The sequence below is a fragment of the Leucoraja erinacea genome, chromosome 2, assembly GCF_028641065.1.
Source record: "Leucoraja erinacea ecotype New England chromosome 2, Leri_hhj_1, whole genome shotgun sequence".
NCBI classification, from domain to species: domain Eukaryota; kingdom Metazoa; phylum Chordata; class Chondrichthyes; order Rajiformes; family Rajidae; genus Leucoraja; species Leucoraja erinaceus.
This window is the reverse complement of record NC_073378.1, coordinates 72242631-72266162: the sequence shown is the minus strand read 5'-3', so window position 1 is coordinate 72266162 and position 23532 is coordinate 72242631. Positions and strand designations below refer to the sequence as shown.

The 23532-nt window shown below is 42.1% G+C and overlaps 1 protein-coding gene across 1 annotated transcript in view; it reads right to left on the bottom strand.

The window, feature by feature from the left end:
- The window catches only part of LOC129710992 (cadherin-6-like), a 205733-nt gene that overhangs the window by 25449 nt on the left and 156752 nt on the right, over nt 1-23532 (bottom strand). The window contains exons 9-10 of the mRNA XM_055658329.1: nt 4947-5083; nt 4173-4300 (exon numbers count right to left, since the gene is read on the bottom strand). Coding sequence (XP_055514304.1) covers nt 4173-4300; nt 4947-5083 — 265 coding nt within the window. The remainder of the gene's footprint in view (nt 1-4172; nt 4301-4946; nt 5084-23532) is intronic.

Below are 23532 nucleotides of genomic sequence, written 5' to 3'. Positions count from 1 at the left end.
TCTGCTCCACTCACTGGGGCATGGTTCCAGTCACCCCCCACCTGCTCCACTGCCTGCCACCATGCCCACACTCTGCTCCACTCACTGGGGCATGGTTCCCACAGTCCCCACCTGCTCACTGCCACCACCATGCCCACGCTCTGCTGCACAAACTGGGGCATGGTTCCCACAGTCCCCACCTGCTCACTGCCACCACCATGCCCACACTCTGCTGGACAAACTGGGGTCTGAGTCTCACACTACCCCCAACCCCCACTCACCAGTGCCACCATGCCCACCCTCTGCTCACTCACTGGGGCCAGGGTTCCCACAGTCCCCACCTGCTCACTGCCACCACCATGCCCACGCTCCGCTGCACAAACTGGGGTCTGGGTCCCACACTACCCCCCCTTCCCCCCCCCCTCACCAATGCCACCATGCCCACCCTCTGCTCCACTCACTGGGGCCAGGGTCCCACATTACCAATCTGCTCACTAATGCCACCGTGCCCATGTCCTACTCCACTCACTGGGGGCTGGGTCCCATACAGATACCCCACCCACCAATGCTATGGTTCTCCTTTTGCACCAAGTCCTAGGCTCACCACACAGTTCCCATGCTCCCTTCCACTCACAAAGAATCTGATTTGGTCCCGTTTCCAATGCTTGTTTTCCCTGCATTCACATTAAATTTAACAGGGCCATTGGAAAATGTATTATTCTAATTTAGAGCATCTTTGAAAAAATGGTTTTGAAGTTTTTTGGTGCATTGATGATATCTGAGAGTCTACTACTCTGACACCACCAAAGTCCCAAACATGATGAATTAACAGACGTTCACTGCATTTGGTAACTGTTCCAAATTGTAGGCCATAACATAATAAGTCCCAAGATAGTGATTATTAGCAATGGCTACACCCAAAGATATTTTAAATGGGCAGAAAAGATGAGTAGATCATTGTGGTGATTTTAAACTCTGAAGTCTAATTCATTGGCCTGGGCACTTGTTCCTGCCCAATGATTAGAATTGTGCGGTTGAAGTATGACTACTTGTCCTGGGATACAGCACTGGCGAACACTGGCGAGATTCAAAATCAGCGGAAGAGAAGAAAATTAATTTTTGAGTGCGCTTTTATAAATAATTAACAAAGCTCAAGTATTATCATGGCATATTAAAAATATTCATCTTTGGTTCATTCCAAAATTTTTATAGGCTTATTAATAAAATCTGAAGTAAAAATCTATCTTCTGTCATGTGCCATCAAAGGAGCCAAATTTCAGATGCTGGGCACGACGTGCCTTATGCTAGCTCATTGTAAATTTAATTCACGCAACAAAGGATTAATTTTTAGCCTTTGTTCTTAAGGCACTACACTGGATCTTGGCCTATTCTGAATGATCCAAGGTCAGGTCCAGCTTAAGGTGACATCAGGCGCAGAGCTGCTGAACTGCGCTTTTCACATAGAGTGGATGAAATCACAGAATGTAAGATCCTTAGAACATCAACAACAATCCTATAATCCCCTGTAATAAAAATGAGAATTGTTGAGCTATCATAAACCCATAGCCTCAGTTATAAATAGATACCATTATTGAATGAACACCCTGAAATACCAGTAAATAATAGAAGATGAACTCAAGGCCTTGGCTAACACTTCATGTAGCATTGTTACATTGTCAGGTAACTGTCTTTTAGATGATACTTTTTACAAGGAGCCTGTCTGTGTGGTTCAGTATCTCAGGCGGATAGAAAATCCCTCGATACTATTCCAAAACCTATTGAGTTTTCCCTTTAACTATTGAGTTTCTCCACTTTTGAGAATGTTAACATGGCGAACATTAATTCACCAAACACTCCAGCAAAGTGGGATTTTACATTCAGGTATTTGTTGACATTATGCTAGCTTTCAGGGATTTTAGGTCAACCTTATCGGATGATAAAGTGGTGTAAAAATCCAAGATCCCATTGAAGTATTCTCATAGCTCATGGAAAGGCTGCAATTTATTAGCGGACTCTGGTGTCCCAGATAGATATGGGAAACAAATGGCATAACATCTCCACGTGATGCACCATTGTGCATTGTACACATTGTCATTCTTCATCTTTAATGGACCAATACATCTGCAACTCTGTACGTAATGCACTGTGGGGATCCCCAAAAGGCCCAAGCAAGAGGTGGCTCAACACCACCTACTTAAGATCAGATCATGATCCTCAATACACACCATTGGCCAATTCAGTGGTCAAGATGTACAGAATGAATTTTAAAACTTAATAATGGTGTTTGTAAAGATTCTAGAACAGGAAGCTTGAAGAAATGTTGAATTACTACCATCTGAGTTGTTCTAAAATGACACCATTAAAGAATCAGTCTGAAGAAGGGTCCAGACTCAAAACGTTGCTTTTCACTTCCCCCACAGATGCTGCCTGATCTGCTGAGTTCCTCCAGCGCTTTGTGTTTTGTTGAAGATTCCAGCAACTGCAGTTCTTTATACCCCCATGCATTGTCTTATGCTGAACTTTACGCTGACATATATAATAATGTACAGAATTTCAACCATTTAAGACAAGAGAAATACATTGTTTCTGTGGACATCCATTCATCTTGACCAGCTGCAGTGATAAAATACATTATTATTTCACTCTTCATACTCAAATCTTAATAGATTATAGTTTTTTTTTTAAATCGTTAAAGGAGCAAGCGAGCTGTCTGAATGAGACACAGCTGCATCTTCAGGAAGAACGATGCCACATCAGCATGGCAATTAAAAAGGATTCAATATAGTTGGACTGAAAGGTGCGATAGGATAGCTGCTGTTGAATATCACAGGAAGTGGCTGGGTCAGAGGGCTATTTGGTGAATTTGCGGAATTCATTGGCACAGACGGCTGATAAGGTCAAGTCAATGGATAATTTTAAGGCGGAGATTGACAGATTCTTGATTAGTAAGGGTGTTAGGGGATATGGGGAGAAGGCAGGAGAATGGGGTTGATAGGGAAAGATATATCACCCATGATTGAATGACTTGATGGGCCAAATGGCCTTATTCTGCTCCTAGAACTTATGAAGACCAGGCAGTTTGATGGGAATGACTGGACATGTGTGATGTCCATTTCTTTATCGCTGCCTTAGCTTGTCTGCTATGGAAACATTCATCCATGCTGATGTAACTCGAGATTTGACAGTTCCAACGCACCCCTAATGAATTACAAATTATGAAAGCGAGTGAGAGGTTGGATGTGGATATGCTCTTTCCGGAGGCTGCAGAAATTAGAACAAGGTGAGGAGAAATGTTTATATGCTGACGGTTGAAAATCTTTGGCTGGTCAGTCAATGGGTACATTCGACACAGAGATTGATGGAAACGTAGTCATGATGAATATCAGGTCAACTCAGTGACCTGCCGAAAAAATGGACAAGGGATCAAATTAGTCATGATCTGACTGAATGACAGAGCATAGTGTATTCCTGCAGATTTATTAACTTCAAGATTCGTGGCCAAAATTCAGATTCAGATTCAGATTCAGATTCAATTTTAATTGTCATTGTCAGTGTACAGTACAGAGACAACAAAATGCATTTAGCATCTCTCTGGAAGAGCGACATAGCAAATGATTTGAATAAATAACAATAAGTGTCCGGTGGGGGTGGTGATTGACAGTCACCGAGGTACGTTGTTGAGTATTGTTTCCTTACCGGTATGAAAATTGTTTCCTTACCTGTATTTCTTTTGCAAATATGCACTTTAAAATGTACCTCTTTGTCCAAACCTTTAGTCATCTGTCCAATTAACTCCTTTTGTGACTTAGTGTCAGAATATTATCTGATACCTTGGTTAGCTTAGATGGGGCATTTTGGTCGGTATGAACGAGTTGGGCCAAAGGGCCTATTTCTGTGCTGTATGACTTTTTTGGCTCTGTAAATTTTTTTGCAAAGAGCAGCTTTAATTTTGTAGACTGCACTTTGTACTTGCAAGTTATTTTCAATTTCACTTTCCTCAAGGAATTGCAGGCGATGATAAACACAACACTGAAGAGGAGTTAAGGCCTGGGACAGATCAGCTATGATGATTTGAAAGGTGGGGCAGGGTTGAGGAGCCGTGGTCTGCTCCTGTGGCTATTTTATTGAGTTCTTCTTCACAGGTTGTCCAATTGTGCACATTGAATAAAACGTAAGTAATTAAAATAGCTCACCTGGCCAGCCTTTGCGTTTTCACAGACAAATGTTTCGTAAACCATGGGAAATTCTGGAGCATTGTCATTGACATCCAAAATCCTGATTTGAACTGGTACACGACTACTTTGTCTCAAGTTTTCTGTAACTGCAAACAAGTCAGAATAAATACAATCCTTCCTCGGTTCAATTGAACAATATATGCAAGGGAAGATTTAACCAACTCATTCTAATATGTAATTATTGAAAAATAGAGCACGGATGGCTGATATTTGCTGATTGAATAAAGTCTATTCAGACCAGTTCTACTTCCCAACTTGCATACCATAGACCCGAGGCGATCCTTCTAGGTCAAAGAAGATAGACACAAAATGCTGCAGTAACTCAGCTGGTCAGACAGCATCTTGGGAGAAAAGGAATAGGTTATGTTTCGGGTCGAGACCCTTTCTCAGACTGAGATACATTTGTTCTTAGTACATTTTCATATCTTTGGTGTCCCTCTCCCCTGACTCTCAGTCTGAAGAAGGGCCTCGACCCGAAACATCACCTATACCTTTTCTCCAGAGATGCTGCCTGAACCCATGAGTTACTTTTGCATTTTGCGTCTATCTTCGATGTAAACCAGCATCTGCAGTTCCTCCATAATCATTCTTCTAGGTCAGTCGATTGGAGACCAAATCATCCCAAAGATGTATTTCGTCATGAGACCCGAAGGTCCATCTCATTCACAGATTATACAAAATGACTAAACCTTGTGTGCAACACTACTGTTGATAAGTGAGATATGCACTTACTTGTCTCAGTTGCGATTACTGTGATATTGTGCCATGATGTTTCTTCCCGGTCAAGTGGTTTTAATGTAATAATTGATCCATTTGCTGAGTTTATGTTGAAATATCTGTCCAAATCAGTATGGCGATCGATTGCATAGCTGGGAAAAGTAAAAAAAAGGAAAACAATTCTTACAATCTTATTACCACTTTTCATTTCAAGGTCCAATAATAGATATATTTTGTATACTTGTACTGCATCTGAGATGCTTTTCTAAGATTTATCTAAGTGAGTTGTATACAACAAAATAATTTTAATTGTACCTCAGTACATGTGACAAAAAAAAGTACAATACCGCACCATACATTGTTGTAGACTAATTGCTTCAACATTATTTTCTATGTCTTTTCATGTGCCTGCTCAGGGTAACTCCAATTATTGTCCTTGTCGACTCTTACTCCAGCTGGTTCGAGGTTGACCAGCTGCACTCCCTCACCTCTTCGGTCGTTATCGGGAAGCTGCGCCGCCACTTCGCTACCTTCGGCTCCCCGGCCAGTCTGCAGTCGGACAATGGCAGCCAGTTCACGAGCGCCGAGTTTCGGGATTTCGCGGTCAGCTGGAATTTTCCCCACTACACCAGTAGCCCGGAGTACGCACAGAGCAACGGCCTGGCAGAGCGCGCAGTCCGCAGTGCCAAAGACTTGCTGGAACATTGTCGTTTGTCTCGCTCTGACTTTTACCTTGCCCTCCTTAACCTTCGCAACATCTCCCGTGACCCTGCCATGGGCTCCCCTGCGCAGCGACTCATGTCTCGCACCATGAGGCCCCCGATCCCGGTGGCCCAGCGCTCCCTCGTGCCCTCCGTCCTCGAGCCCGCTGCTGTCCAGGAGCGCATTGCCCTTAAGCACGAAATCCAGAAGCGCTCCCACGATAAGTCCTGCCGTCCTCTCCCGCGTCTCTTCCCCGGTCAAGTTGGCCGAATGCAGTCCCCATCCGGTCACTCCAGGCTCGCCACCATCGTCGGCTCCGCAGGTTCGCCTCGGTCCTATCTGGTCGACCATGATGGCACCGTTTACCGCCGGTCACGACAGCACCTGCGGCTTGTCAACGAGCCACCACCTCCGCCCGCGGACCCTTTTGCTCCGCCGCTGCAGTCTTCCACCCCTCCCGCCGCTCCTCGCATGCCCCGGTCCCTGCCTTCTCAGCTTTATCAGCCGACTTCTCCCCCGTCTCATCCTCCCTCGCCTAACCGTCTGCCCGCTGCTGCGCCCGTGTCCCCCCCTTCTTCTCCATCTTCTCCATCCCCTCCCGGGTCCCCCGTTCCGGTTCGGTCACCTGCACCTGCACCTGCTCCTTTTCTTCCTGCAGGGAGGGGAGATGGCGAGATGCGAACCCGGTCGGGACGCGTTGTCAAGCCGCCTGTCCGTTATGGCGACTTTGCGTAACTGCTCTCAGCGCATATGACGTGGTCGCCCTGTCACTACCTTGTTGCCTTTGGTTTCTAAGGGGAAGGATGTAAATGATATGTGCATGTACCTTTAACATAGTGACCTCACCACTACTAACCACTCCCCATATCACAAGTATAATTACAACCTCCCCACCCACTGATCTCTCTCTAGTTCCCGTGACAGGCCACGTACAGCTAGTGCAGTAATGTATGTTACAGTATGAATAAAGTGAAGTAAAGACACCGTGTGTTGATGACACTTCTTTACAGTGAGCTTCCTTCGTGCAAACTATGACATTTCTCATGTTACAATGGTGATTACACCTCATAAGTGCTTTATTGGCAGCAAAGCAATTGGGTATCCTTAATCTATTTTTCATACCCATCTGTTGCCTCTGGCATTGAACCCACTGGCTCATCCTGAAATCATGTCTCAGAACAGTCTTCTTCTTTCTTTCTATACTCATTCTTGCTTCCCTGAAAGGACAGAGCCACCATCCAACATGAGGAAGCACCTCTGCAGTGATTTAGACAATAGGTGCAGTTGTAGGCCATTCGGCCCTTCGAACCAGCACTGCCATTTAATGTGATCATGGTTGACCATCCCCAATCAGTACCCCGTTCCTGCCTACTCCCCATATCCCCCGAATCCACTATCTTTAAGAGCCCTATGTAGCTCTCTTGAGAGTATCCAGAGAAAAGGCAGAGAATTCCACAGACTCACAACTCTCTGAGAAAAAGTGTTTCATCGTCTCTGTTCAAAATGGCTTACCACTTATTCTGAAACTGTGGCCCCTGGTTCTGGACTCCCCCAGCATCGGGAACATGTTTCCTGCCTCTAGCGTGTCCAAACCCTTAATAATCTTATATGTTTCAAGAAGATATCCTCTCATCCAGCTAAACTCCAGAGTATACAAGCCCAGCCGCTCCATTCTCTCAGCATATGACAGTCCCGCCATTCTGGGAATTAAACTTGTAAACCTACGCTGCACTCCCTCAAGAGCAAGAATGTCCTTCTCAAATTAGGGGAATGTCTTTTGATCTGGTATTTTGTTGGTTCATGTGCTTGATCAATGGTGTTTTATCATTAATGTTTTTTTATTATTATTAATGTTTATAGTGTTTTCTGAGTCATTCGTAACTGTCACTGTATGTCATGTTGTTACTTGTGGGAGGAGCACCAAGGCAAATTACTTGTATGTGAATACTTACTTACTTACTTACTTACTTACTTACTTACTTACTTACTTACTTACTTACTTACTTACTTACTTACTTACTTACTTACTACATATAATAAAAAATAATTCAAAAGGCAATACTGATTTTCCATGGTTTTCCATTAAATTCTCTGCATCAGGTGCATTTCTCATTTATTCTTCCCTGGCCCAGCTTCTCAACTGGGATAGAGGTTTGGATGTTGCCATCAGCATTCACACCAATGCATTTCTGAACAAAACACCAAACGAATTCTGTTCCCAATCACAATTTAGCGAGCTCTGGTGGATGCATATGTGTGTGGAATTAAGAGTCAAGAAAATATCAGGTGTGGATATGCAGCCCCTGCCGTAGTAAGCCTTGAAGAAACTGCAAGGCTCATAAATAAATGAGCATTTGGATATTCCCCAGGAATTGCAACCTGGCAAAAAAATCTCATTTTGAGGACAGGACATGAGGAAAGTGGAGAAAACCAGCACCAGAAATAAGATGTGTTTGAACATAAAATAATAGGTGTTGAAACATATATTTATGAACAGCTGCGTGCCAGTGTGTGGTGACAAAGAGTGGGGAACAGCAAGCACCGGGTGTGAGCTGTGCTTGATATTATCTATGAATATTGAAGTATTGTGCACAGGACAGATCATTCCCATAAGCAATGAGAGAAAAGTAAGGGAGGGGAGTTACGATCACACCATTCCAATGCACTGTCCCAATGGTTTCTTCTGCACTGACATTTTCTGAAGTCAGAAATGTATGTTGTAAAAAGGCAAAATACATCGAATGCTCCAGCAATAGACAACAGACAATGGGTGCAGGAGTAGGCCATTCGGCCCTTCGAGCCAGCACCACCATTCAATATAATCATGGCTGATCAACACCAATCAGTACCCCGTTCCTGCCTTCTCCTCATATCCTCTCACACTGCTATCTTTAAGAGTCCCATCTAGCTCTCTCTTGAAAGTATCCAATGAACCAGCCTTCACTGGTCTCTGAGGCAGAGAATTCCACACACTCACAACATTGTGTGTGAAAAAGTGTCTCCTCATCTCCATTCTAAATGGCTTACCCCTTATTCTTAAACTGTGGGCCCTGGTTCTGGGCTCCCAACATCAGGAACATGTTTCCTGCCTCTAGCGTGTCCAAACCCTTAACAATCTTATATGTTTCAATAAGATTCCCTCTCATCCTTCTAAATTCCAAAGTATGCAAGCCCAGCTACTCCATTCTCTCAGCATATGACAGTCTCGCCATCCCGAGAATTAACCTTGTAAACCTACGCTGCACTCCTTCAATAGCAAGAATGTGCTTCCTCAAATTAGGGGACCAAAACTGCACACAACTCCAGTTGTGGTCTCACTAGGGCTCTGTACAACTACAGAAGGACTTTGCTCCTATGCTCAACTTCTCTTGTTATGAAGGCCAACATGCCATTTGCTTTCTTCACTGCCTGCTGCACCTGCAGGCTTACTTTCATTGACTGATGAACAAGGACCCCCAGATCCCATTATACTTCCCCTTTTCTCTACTTGACACCATTTAGATAATAATCTGCCTTCCTGTTTTTGCTACCAAAGTGGATAACCTCACATATATCCCCATTAAACTGCATCTGCCATGCATCTACCCACTCACCCAACCTGTCCAAGTCATTTGAGTTCAACCTAGGCCTTGCACGTGGTCTATGTGGAGTTTGCACATTCTCCCTATGCCTGCATGGTTTCCTCTGGGTGCTCTGATTTGCTCCTGCATCCCAAAGATATGTGTATTGGTAGGGATTAACTGCTGTAAACTGTTCATTGTGTGTGAGTGAGTGGGAGAATCTGGGCAGAGTTGTTGGGAATATGGGGAGAATAAACATGTGATTACTGTAAATAGGTGATTGATGGACGGTACAAACTTGGTGGGCTGATGAGCCTGTTTCCATGCTGCATATTTTTATGCCTCTAATTAGATACTCAGCCAGTCATGCAGCATCTATGCAAAGATAAATTGGGTAAAGCCTCAGATCGATGGCCATCATCAGAACATTTCTGCTGAATATTTCCTGTATTTTCTGCGTTTATATCTGATTATGAGTGACAAAACATTTTAATCGGACACTTACGTATATTTGATCTGGTGAAATATGCATTGAATTCTGATATACGTTATTCTCTTCCCTTCCCCCTTACAGATTACAAAAGTATTAATGCAAAATATAGCTCTTTGAGAAATAAATCCTCCTCTGTAGCTCTTTTCAGCAGTTTGTGTTTAGTGAGTTGAGTTGAGTTTATTGTCATGGGTGAAAAGCTTTTCTTGCGTGCTAACCAATCAGCAGAATGCCAAGATAGACCAACAGTGAGGCCTGTTTCAACAATGGTGAAAACAAAATGATGAGCTATCTTGGAGTTTTAGTAATGGGTCAGCTCAAGCAGACTGGAGGTTATGAAGTAAATGCCTTAATGATAGGACAGGACATGTTGGGGGGGGTCAGAATGAAAAATGTGGGTGAGACGGGTGGGAGGTTGACCAAAAGTTCAAGAGAAAGCCAAGGAATAGGAGACTAAAGGAGCATCAGAAAGGGATTACTGTTGCCCCAGTGGAAGTTAGCTCAATCACACTCATGGGTACTCTATGATCAGATTACATAGGAAATCTGATTTATGTGCCACCAACTGATGTCCCAAATAATGTATCATTAATGCAATGGGCATTTCAAAATTAGAATCACCATTTGAAAGCCAGCAGAGGATTTTACAATGGAATAAGTGACTAATTTAAATGTATTATGGACATTATTTTGCACAGATATACTCAGGAAATAGATTTCCGCACAAAAAGCCATTTGTCGTTTAATCTCTCCTGCCAACCATCCATCACTTTTCTTTTATCCTCTCCTCTCTGTGTGGATAAAACCAGTACATCTTTAACCTTTGATGGTGCGTTGTCAGTGGGCTGGTCTCTCGGCTGTGATGAACACAACATCCAAGGATGATAGATCCTTGCTGTGTTGGGAGAGGGCCACTGTCTGAGCTGCTGCCTTTTAAACCTAGATTTCATACAGTATGCTCTTTTAGATGGACATAAATAGTAAATGCCATCATTTTGAAGAATAGGAAGAGATTCATTTCTTAAACCCGATAACATGGTCAATGTTTGTTCTTAAATCTTAAAAGTAGGCTCTTGGCCATTATTACATTTTTTGATTTTGGATTTCTATTGTATTCAAATAAGGTACCGTGCATTCCTCACCACAGAGTGAGTACATTTCTAGAGATAGATTTCTGGCTGATAGATGTTATTTGCAATAATTGAAGATTAAACACTGCAAACTATTGTGCATGAATCCTCTGTACCTTGCACAGTTATAACTCTCAAACATACATATAATATTCACCAACTCTATACAGGTGATCAGTTCTGCCTACATAATTCCCTCGCCAGTTATTTTGTCTGAATAGAAACAAAATGAGCCATGTGCATGGTAACAGTACTATTTGCGGTGTGAAGTATTCTGGTCAGCATTTGATATCGACACCCTGCCTACTGAAAGACTGCAGCTTTTATTCAATGGCGAGTTGTGAACATCAACCTCCGTGTTTGCACTCCAGGCATCCTGTGGGAGTTGCCCCCGCTATTCAGGAACAAGGGACAAGACTTAGCTTACCAGGTGGCATTTTGCAAGTCAGATGAAAAAGATCTTTTGCTTTCATGCTTTCCCTGGTGTCAATAAATACAAAATCAAAGTTGCACCTGGCTCTGATTATAACACTTTATGCTGTATAGCAGTTATCTATAATTATTCAAGCAGACCTTGATTCCTTTTTTAACCTGATTAAGATACTTTATTTAGTTTAGTTTAGTTTATTTATTGTCATGTCTACCAAGGTAGCGTTAAAAGCTTTTGTTGCGTGCTACCTAGTCAGCGGAAAGACAATATATGATTACAATCGAGCAATACACATCGAGCCGTACAATCGAGCAGTACAGATACACGATAAAGGGAATAACATGGATAATGTTTAGTGCAAGATAAGTGTGGAGAGATTGCACCTCATTCCAACACTTGGCTCCTTCGTGCCTGTATTAGAGTGAAGGTAATTCTCTGCTGCCACAAGACCAGTGTTGTATGTGTACACTCCTCATTATTCAGCCCAACTCGTATTACCTTGTGGTAGTGTCACAGTGTGGTTGTTTTTTTTATTCTGATTCACCTATACTGGGAAGCAACTGAATGGTTTTGAACAGATTTTCTTTTAGACGGTTAAATAAATATAAAAAATGGTTGCTCACCTATCAGAAGAAAGTGCAAGAAAACTAGACCTCTTACGCAGTGAGCCTTGGACAGAGTGAACCTTTATCTAGCACTTTCATCATAGACCTAAATAGAGGCAGATTATTCAAAGGCCTTTTACAAGGGATTATCAAACAAAATCGGTCAATGTCACATAAGGAGGCATTAAGACTGAAAGCCAAATGTTCTGGTCAAAGAGGTGGGTTTAAAAGACAATCCTAAAGAAAGGAGAGATTTAGGGAGCAAATTTCAGAGTCAAAGATCTTAGTAGCTAAGGCAGAGCTGCTATTTAGGTTAGCTATTATTTATTTATTTTTTATTATTATTAAATCGTTGAAAACATTAGCGACGCAGTGGTGCTGGTTTCCGACGGGCAATCCTTACAATGCTATGTACGACAGTGAAGTCTGGATGGCCGTTGGCTCGCTAGGAGCTCATCAGCCCTTTGACAGGTCTTGTATTTGGCCCTGCTGGGGGTCCACAGTCCCCTCCTCACCTGGCAAACCAGGTGGGGGAGACGGTTTAGTCGCCGACCATCTGACCATGGAGCAGGTAGCATGGGATTACATGGTACCCGTGGCGGAGGGAACTCCCCCAGACCTAATTAGGTTTAGGTTTGAGTGTATTATTGCTACATATACCAAGGTCCAGTGAAAAGTAATGTTTTGCATGATATCTAAACAGATCAGATGTACCAGACATAGATACATTTAGTTAAAACTCACATAGAATAGATAGAGTGACGGGGAAGAAACAGAGTGCAGAATTTAGATCTCAGCATTGTAGTGCATTGGTTCCTTAGGCAAAATCCAATGTCCTTAATAGAAACATAGAAACATAGGTGCAGGAGTAGGCCATTCGGCTCTTCGAGCCTGCACCGCCATTCGATATGATCATGGCTGATCATCCAACTCAGTATCCCATCCCTGCCTTCTCTCAATACCCCCTGATCCCTTTAGCCACAAGGGCCACATCTAACTCCCTCTTAAATATAGCCAATGAACTAGCCTCAACTACCTTCTGTGGCAGAGAATTCCACAGATTCACCACTCTCTGTGTAAAAAATGGGTTAGTAGTGAACCAAACAAATAAGTGACATTAGCTCATGGAAAGGCCATTCAGAAGTGTGATAGTGAGGGGAACCTGTTACTGAATCTGCTGGTGCACTTTCAAGCTTCTGTATTTTCAGCCGGGTGGGAGGAGGGAGAAGAAGAATGACTGGGGTGGGGCAAGTCTTTGTTTATGTGGGCTGCTTTTCTGAGGCAGCATGAAGTGTAGATGGACTCAATGATGGGAATTTTGGTGCTTGTGATGGACTGCATTACCACTACAAATCTCTGCAATTTCTTGTGGTCTTGGGTAGAGCTATTCCCAAACCAAGCTGTATACCCACAGTATGCTTTCTATGGTGCATCTATAGAAGTTAGAAAGAGTCATGAAAACATAGAAAATAGGTGCAGGAGTAAGTCATTCGAGCCAGCACCATCATTCAATATGATCATGGCTGATCATCCAAAATCAGCACCCGTTACTGCTTTCTTCCCATATCCCATGATTCCGTTAGCCCTAAGTTATATCTAACTCATTTGAGATATGCTTAATTTTCTCAGCCTCCTCAGGAAGTGGATATGTTAGTATGCCTACTTGTCGCATTAATGTCATTGGTCCATGACAGATCATTGGTAATATTAACGGCAAGGAACCTGACGCTCTGGACGAGTTCTACATCTGCACCAGTGATGCTGATTGGGACTTGTATGCTTCATGCAGTCAATAACTAGCTCCTTAATTTTGCTGTTGTTAAGGGAGAGGTTATTGTCCTGTCACTATGTAGTCCTATTCATGATTCTTCCCACCACAATGGAGTCATCTCTAAACTTGTAGATGGAATTAAAGTCGAACAGTAAAGTCGAACAGAGTATGGGACTGAGAACACAACCTTGTGGGACACTGGCATTGAGATAGTGGATTAATAGGTCTGGGGGATGATCAAGCGCATAGAAAGACAAGGTACAGAACCATTTCGACCCTGAACTCTTAAGGGTAGAGGGACACAGTTTGCAGTGTGGGAGGGAAATGGAAATAATTAAATTATGCTATTGCTATTAGTTCTTTTTCAGGAAGCAGTTGGGACAGAGCTTGGCAGGGGAACAAATAGGGGCCCTTCTGGAGTCCACTACTCACCAACATCTGGGCACCTCTGCTGGCTTTCAACCCTGAACTCCACCTTCACTTAGCTGCCCAGCAATAGGCCTCTGAGAAAGGGAACCCATCGTCTGGATACAATACATGGTGCAATTCAGGCAACTTTAACACTGATTCTCCTGCTATGACCAGATTGGACTATCTGGCTTCAGACTAATGTAACCGATGTATTATAATTCATGCACTAAATCACAGGACAATGCATCCTTACCTCGTATTACCAGACTGGTGTTTACGATCTATGCCTTTGAACTGAAAGGTTTGGTCAGCCATTTCAGTAGACAATCACATCGCCATGGCAATGTAGATAGGTGGGATCAAGTAAAAGTAGGAGATTTACTTTTGATGATGTTTTAATTCCAGATTTATCCCATTCCACCAAATTTAAATATACATTCCACAGCTGGCTAAATGGGATTGAAATTCATGTCTCCTGATGTTAGTTTCTATGTAACATAATTACAGTGCTACTGTAAGCAACAGTAGGGAGAAAGGCCATTCAGCCCAGAGTGCCCAGGTTTCTTCTGTGCTCCACCTGAGCCTCTTCCATCTTTACATCATCATCTATTATTGTTAACATATTCTACTCTTTTCTTCCTCATGTATGTATTTAGCCTTCCCTGAAATAAAAAAACACAATGTTTCTACAGTGGTAATAGATTCTACATACTCTTACTCTCTAAGTAAATGTATTTCTCCCGAGTCTTTTATTTGATTTTTTAATGGCTGTCTTGTATTTACAGTCTACCCCATCAAGTGGAAAACCTTTCCATCATTTTAAACATATAAATCCAGTCACCCTCCTGCTTCTTTTTTGTAGAAAAAACTTGTTCAAAATTTCCAGTTCAACACGATTTATCATTTCTGATACCTTTCTTGAAAATCTGTTGTGCATCTCCTCCAGGGTTTCTATGTCCTTTTGGTGATACAAAAGACCAGAACTCTTCATATTTGTACTATAAGGTCTAGCTTACTTCATGTATGACTTTAAAATAACTTTCCTGATGTTCATTTCTGTTCCTCTGGATTTATAACTGTAATAATCCGTGTCATTATTTTCATTCATTGTTGACATATATATATTTTCTCTTCAGTTAGATTTGATAGAAATGTATCCTTGATTGTTACTTATAAAGATGAAATACCTCAAAGTCATTCTACTGTCTACAAAAGGCACAGGCCAGGACTATAATAGATGCTTAGATTATTACAGTTCCAACAATGCTCAAGAAACTTGGCGACATCCAGCACAAACCAACCCACTTGATTGATGTCCCAGCCAATACCGTAAAACTTCAGATAGACACAAAAAGCTGGAGGAACTCAGCATCTTCGGAGAGAAGGAATGGGTGATGTTTCGGGTCAAGACCATTCTTCAGACGAAGGGACTCAACCCGAAACGTCACCAATTCTTTCTCTCCAGAGATGCTGCCTGTAGTTACTCCAGCTTTTTGTGTCTATCTTTGGTTTAAACCCGCATCTGCAGTTCCTTCCTACCCTAAAACTTCTATGTTTAGCATGAAGTGCTGTACCAGGCTGCAAAGTACATCATCTACTAAATGCACTGCTGGGACATTCCAGCAGCACCACTTAAGACTGTGACCTCTGCCACTGAGAAGGATAAGGGCAGCATGCATGTGGAAATTACCACTTGCATCTCCCATCTGCACACCATCCTGATTTAGTAGCAAGACACCGGCCCTTTAAGGGCCTGTCCCACGAGCATGCGGCAAGCGCGATCTAACGTGGTCGGCCTGTTTGTACGGCCTCACGGGGCTGGTCCCACCTCGATCACCGGAGCCATATGGAGCTCCGAAATATTGACACTGTCCAAAAATTCCGCGCGGCAACGGCCTGCCGTCCTGCAGCCGCATTGAGGCCGTACGCACCGCCACGATGGGCATGCGCAGCGTCTCGACGCCCTACGCAGCAACTCGTACGGGATCACTCGACCTCCGCGCGACCCCAGCTTCCGGTTTGGTCGCACATGCTCGTGGGACAGGCCCTTTGCTGTTTCTGTGTCAAGTCCTGGAATTCTCTCCCTTGCACTGAGGGAATACTTTTATCAGATGGAAAGCAATTGCTCCTCACCTTCTGAAGAGCAATTATGGATAGATGATAAAGGTAATTGTCAGCAATGTGCAGATCCCAAATAAATAATTTTAAAATAAGTTTTGGCCAGGTGCTAAGATACCGAACTTTCAAAAGTGGAGTATGATGCGCATATTACTGGCCCACCTAGTCGTTGGGCTCCTTATTCGTTTAAATTAAAAATTCAAGAATCAAAATTAAGTTTCTTTGTTATTACAAGATTTCAAATTAAACAAACTGCCCCTTGAGGTATGAAATATTAATTGACAACTAAAGAACCAGCAGCTTGATAAATTCTCACCAAGGTATTTTTTGAATGTTTGACTCAATCTAAGACGAAAGCAACAAGGTATTTTTGAAATTTGCAGTATTGATTAACACGTTATTTAATGTGAAATTATGTTTTGGAATTATAAATAACATTTTTTAATTACCTTATGGCAAAATACAAAGGTCCTTTTCACTTCAGTGCAATTTTTAGTACATTGGCTAAAGCTCTGGTGTGAATTCTCTATTGCACTGCAATACCACAGAGGGAATTTAATATAATGTGTGAAACATTGTGGTAAAATAACACTCCAGGGGAGCTTTACACAATAAAAATAATCACACAAGATCCTTTGCAGTAACATATCTTTTAGCATTTAAGAATTTTTAGCATTAAGTGGGCGGCTCGATAGCGTTGCCGTAGAGTTGCTGCCTTACAGCACCAGACCCGGTTTCGAACCTGACCACAGGTGCTTGTCGATATGGATTTTGTATTATCTGCCCATGACCTGCGTGGGTTTTCTCTGGGATCTCGGTTTCTTCCCACACTCCAAATATTTACCGGTTTGTAGGTTAATTGGCTTGGTGTGATTGTAAATTATCCCCAGTGGGTGTAGAATAGTGTTAGTGTGCGGGAGCCGTTGGTCGGTGCAGACTCGGTGGGCTGAAGGGCCTATTTCCCCGCAGTATCTCTACATTAAAACATGTTAGTACTGTATTTCGGTGTCTTTCCAGGTGAGCATTGATACCAAGATGTAAAGTACATTTTTCTAACGCTTAAACAAAGGAACAGCGAGCGGTACACAGAATAGTTGGTTTTGTTTACAATGTTGTGCCAACCAAGATGAACGAGACTCAATCCTGACATTTATGTTAGAGGTAACCACTTGGTTTAATTTAAAGACTTGCACTTCCAGCTTTGTGTCAGCCACAACTTAATAGGCAACACATCCACTTCCAGAACAGAAGATTATAGGTTAAATTCCCACACCAAAGATCTGAGACTAAAACCAAGATTGTTGCACCCAGTAGAGTGGAGAGAAAGGTACAATCGCTTAATTGAAAACTGAACCATCAGTACTTCTGGCCAACTTTTAACTTTCAAACAATAAAAATGTGATTGTCCTGTCATTTATTTCAATGCTATTGTGGAAGTTTTATGTGGACGTTAGCTACCATATTTCTATATCACAATGGTGACTACACTGAAAAATAGTATTTAACTGGCTGTAAACCAGTTGGTAATGTCATTAAAAGGTGCCATGGAGGTGGAAGTCTATCATTTGTGCTTAAGAAGCAACAGCAGATGCTGGAAAATCGAAGGTACACAAAAAAGCTGGGGAAACTCAGCGGGTGCAGCAGCATCTATGGAGCGAAGGAAATAGGCAACGTTTTGGGCCGAAACCTTTCAAAGGGTTTTGGCCCGAAACGTTGCCTATTACCTTCGCTCCATAGATGCTGCTGCACCCGCAAAGTCTATCATTTGTTTTGCAGACATTTCTCTTAAATGGTTTGAGTGGATATTATTTTCAATTTCTTAACCATGTTAAAATTTGGGATTAACTTTGTAAACATTTGTGTTGCATTTGCCAATAGATTTTCAACAGCATATTTTGAATTTTTGGCAGGGTAAGCAGTGTTTCATGGAAGCTTCAATTTGTTTTGGTAACGTTGGGTGCTTTGACAGGCTTGACCACCAGATGGCCCTCAAAGACCAAACGTTGGTCTTTTGATTTCCTTTGGTTTAATAATCAGCTGTCGACTAGGTCAAAAAAAAACCCCTCACAAAGTCAATAAAGATTTCCCATCCCAAACCTATGAGAAAAGCCACTTAAATAACGACTGCAACATGTTCCTCTGGAGATTACTTATTTAAACATCTTTCCAGCTCCTTAGTACAGAACAAATCCACCTTCAAACTGATGGAACATACAGTAACTGATCCAAAGCCAACAGGTATCCTGAGCCAATTATCCAATCCCACTGACGTCCCTCTGGTCTAACTAATTCAGAAAATACTCACATATCCTCAGCTATAAGTGCTTGGGACTAGCGGTGCTGTTTAAAAAGTAACCTAGAACATTCCATTTTAATCATTCTAATCATTTTAATTCTCCATCCCACTCGGACCTCTTTATTCAACTATTCCAATAAAGTCCAGTGTAAGTTCATGGAAGAGCACCTCATTTTCTGCCTCGGCATGCTGTAGCCCTTGAGGCTCAACACTGAATTCAACATCTTCAGATAACCAAGTTTACTCTGGCCATTGTGGAAGTACATGACAATAAACTCTCTTGACTTGACTTTCTGATGTAACCCTGTTTGTCTCCTTCCACAGACATTATTGGCTCTGTGTGACTTTGAAAGCACTCTCCTTTCTTTCAGGTTTCCACAAACTGTTGTGACCAGGAGCTCACAGTCTAATAATTTATATTTCTCTCCTTGAACCCTTCTTTTCAATTCATTAAACTATTTTTTTTGTTTATTATGCTATCTATGAGTTCTGTTTTTACAGAAGTGTTATGCTATGTGGCTGCAAAATGACTTGGATTGGTTGGATGATTGAGCAGATGCATGGCAGATGCAGTATTTTTAATGTGGACAAATGTGAGGTTATCCACTTTGGTGGCAAGAACAGGAAGGCAGATTATTATCTAAATGGTGTCAGATTAGAAAGGGAGGTGCAACGAGACCTGGGTATGCTTGTACATCAGTCACTGAAAGTAAGCATGCAGATACAGCAGGCAGTGGAGAAAGCTAATGGCATGTTGGCCTTCATTGCGAAAGGATTTCAGTTAAGGAGCAAAGAGGTCTTACTGCAGTTGTACAGGGCCCTGGCGAGACCACACCTGGAGTATTGTGTGCAATTTTTGGTCTCCTAATTTGAGGAAGTACATTATTGCGTTTAAGGGTGTGAAGCGTAGGTTCACCACGTTAATCCCCGGGATGGCGGGACTGACATATGATGAAAGAATGGGTCGGCTGGGCTTGTGTTCACTGGAATTTAGAAGGATGAGAGGGATTTGAGAGGGGATCTTATAGAAACATATACAATTCTTAAAGGATTGGACAGGCTAGATGCAGGAAAAATGTTCCAGATGTTGGGGGAGTCCAGAACCAGGGGTTTCTTATTTAAGAATAAGGGGTAGGCCATTTTGGCCTGAGATGAGGAATTACTTTTTCACCCAGAGAGATGTGAATCTGTGGAATACTCTGCCACAGAAGGCAGTGGAGGCCAATTCACTGGATGATTTTCAAGAGAGAGTTAGATATAGCTTTTAGGGCTAAGAGAATCAAGTGATATGGGGAAAAAGCTAGAACGGGGTACTGATTTTGGATGATCATCCATGATCATATTGAATGGCGGTGCTGGCTCGAAGAGCCGATTGGCCTACTCCTGCACCTATTTGCTATGTTTCTATGCTGCCGCAAGTAAGAATTTCATTGTCAATTATTTGGTATACATGACAAATAAACACTCATAACCTTATTTAGACATTCTCCACACATATTGCCTTCAATTGATGAGGTTTCACTACCATTTCCTGGGCAATATTAATCTGTATCAGTCATCTTCACATGGTCTCCACCCGACCACCAATAATTCCCATTTTTCTTTTTATCGGCAATTTTCTGCAATTGTGAACACACCAGATTTCCCAGTTCTGGTCCTCAACCTGAAACATTCATCTGTGATACTATCCAAATAGTTGCGTATTACAAGCACTCATTGTTTTTATTTAAGCATCTGGGAATAATTTTATGTGGTGTCTCTAGAAGCCTTTGAGGGTGGGATTCACGTGTTGGAAGAGGGTAAATCAACTGATTCATCCTGAGTAGCATTTTCAGCTGCATTTTTTTGTACGATGGCATTTGACTGATTGGGAAGACTAGAAAATTCCTTTTTTGGCTGTGCTGCTATCAGCATCAAAAACATTGATGGCAATATATGGAAATTTATGATCTTAAATATCTGAACCCACAACTATGCCAATGCACATGCATCTATTTCAATATAAGCGACTTTCTTCTGAGAAACATATTTTCCTCACATCAACAAACAACAGAAAAATACAGAGAGTCAAGAATTTGCAGATTTTGAAAGAGAAACAAATTGCTGATGGAAACATAGAAAAAATGGAAACATAGACAATAGGTGCAGAAGTAGGCTGGTCGGCCCTTCAAGCCAGCAATGCCATTCAATATGATCTTGGCTGATCATCTGAAATCGGTACCGCGCTCCTGCATTTTCACCGTATCCCTTGATTCCTTTAGGCCAAGAGTTAAATCTAACTCTCTCTTGAAATCAGTAGGTCAAGCAGTAATGATGGAAGGAATGGGACGATATTTTCAGTTGGGACCCTTCTTCAGACTGATTGGAGCAAGGGGAGGGGGCAGGAGAGCTGGAAAAGAGAGATGGGGTGGGACAATCCTAGGAAGTGATAGGTAGATTTAGGTCAGGGTAGATGGGTGGAGTATGTGACAAAGGCTAGATGTGAAAAAGATACAAAATGGTGTCGGAGAGGGTGATAAGTAAAATGAAGAAAGTTCCCAACCCAGAACCTCATTTGTTCATTCCCTCCACAGGGAAGGAATGTGGGTGAGAGGGATAAAAAGGGGGAGGAGTGGAATAAATGGGAAATGGTGGACTTGGGGATGGGAGATGAGGGGAAAAGAGCAGGGTGATTGCTGGTCACCTTGAAAAATACAACAGTTCCCTCCCTTACAGCGAGACCCTTTCTACTGATGTTAGAAAAAGTAGAATTGTCTCGGGCAAAGGCTGTCTTGTCCTGTGGCTTGTCAAATCTACTTGCACATTTAATGGTCTGGAATATCCTGTGGGGATATAACTGCTCACCTAATAACAAAATAATCAGAAAAACAACTTCAGAAGAGGGAATATCTGCAGTTAAAAGCAATTTCTAAAAGGTGCCAACACTAGCTGCATGCTCCTTCAAAGGGTATGCTGCTGGAATGCTTGTTGATGGAAACAATTAACAATCCACTGACCTGATGAGAATATTAATATTTTTGTTAGAAAAGCTATTCTTGCAGTAAAGATGGAGCGAAGGAATAGGCGCCCTTTCGGGTCTCGACCCGAAACGTCGCCTATTTCTTTGCTCCATAGATGCTGCCTCACCCGCTGAGTTTCTCCAGCATATGTGTATACCTTCAATTTTTCCAGCGTCTCCAGTCCTTTCTTAAACTTGCAGTAAAGATCATTGGCAATGCTATACCACTTTGACTAAGAAGCAACTCGGTCTTTTAAGGTTTTGTAACTTATTATTTCTCCTGCTTACACTTCTCACCCTGGCCATGTTTTCTTTGTGGAGTGCAACATTTTCAGAATAATAATTTCAGAATTCTGTTTAAAAATTTAACAATTTTTTTATTTTTCTACTTTCAAAGTCCTCTATACATGTTCCACCCGTTTAACCCTGCTCCAATATTAAAATTTCTGTAAATAATTCATAATTTAGTTCAAAATCAGAGCTGATGTCCTGATTTGGTAATTTGTGATTTTTTTTTAATGTGATTGGGTGCTGCTTGATGTCAACACTGTTGCTGGAGGTCATTGGTTTCCTACGGTTGACCATAAAATTGAATTAATGTTTGGAAATGGGGAATTATTGGTAGAGTGACTGCATGATCTAATGTGTTGGATATTTTCAGCATTTTCTATGATTGCATTAACACCCGTTGCAAAAGCCCAATACTAGAGCACTGCTCAACGTAAGTGTCTTGTTGCAAAGTTAAGGATCAATATTTGGCACTCCAAGTAACGCGAAAAATCACATCATCGCTGGTGAAATAACCATGAGTAAGTTCAGGGACATGGGTCAAAGGATGTATGAGATAGATCAGAGACAGGGGAGAAGGAGGGCCAAAGAGAGATCATGGAATGGGGGGAGCCGGAGAGAGATTAGGGACACAAAGAGAGGAAGTAACAGAGATAAATATCAGCAACACCAAACAGAGCTCGAGGAATAAAGGGATCGGGAAATTGTGTCGTGGGGAACCAGGGAGCAAAATCAGGGACATAAAACAAAGGGAGTATTAGAGAGAGATCAGAGGCATGGTACTGGGGGAGGGTGGAGAGAGATCAGTCATGGGGTGGTGGGGTGCAAGAGATAGAGAGACATATATCAGGGACATGGGACATAAGACAGATGGAGTGCAAGTGAGATTTAAAAAAATCAGCCACAGAAAAACAATTAGAGACAACCTGAGACCATGGATTCTTGCCGATTATGCGCATGTGATATTCAATGTGATCATCATACATGTATTAGTTCTTACAATACATTTTAGTTTTAGTTAGTTACGTTCTTTAGTTGGATAGTTTTTGTAACTAACAACAAGTGTTAGTTCTTATGTCAATAATAGTGTACACACATGTTCTGAAGTTTCTGATATCCCCTAGAGATTATGATACATCAAATATAACAGGTCTACAGGCCACCTCTAAATACATGCAAAAGAGAGAAAAAATCAGCGATATCTGGAGCACGGGAGAAAAATCACTAAAACAGTGAAACGGAACCATTTCTAGCTGCTTTCACATAACCTATGTCTGAAACATTAGCCCTTCACTCTGCTGTTATCCTCATAGTTTCTAGGGTCTATATCACTTAAATGCCTGCATATCTATAACTGCACGTTCAAAGCAAAAACTGATGCATGCAATGTGGCCTGTTTGTGCTTCACAAAGGTATTGTCACACAGCTCTAGGTGCTGTCATTGTTCTGCTCTATCCTCAATCACCTGACTGCAATGAAAAGAAAGTGCATGCAATGCTAAATAGCCTTATACCACACACTACTGAGAAGCCACTAAGGCAGTCGAAGGGAGCAAGTGACTGTTTTATCTTTACAAATCATCGGTATGCTCCGATTTCTCAGCAGGCAGCTCTTGACCAGATTGCAGAAGACACAATGTACTAAAAATATTTAAACTCTGTGAGATTTCATCTGAGAGTATAGACGCGCTTTGACTCCCACTCTATGCTGAGTGGTAGTGCTGTGCTTTTGTATCCTGAGGAGTGATACATGTCTTGTTTCAAAAGAAATTTGAGAATGATTGATACCTATGAAAAGTATTC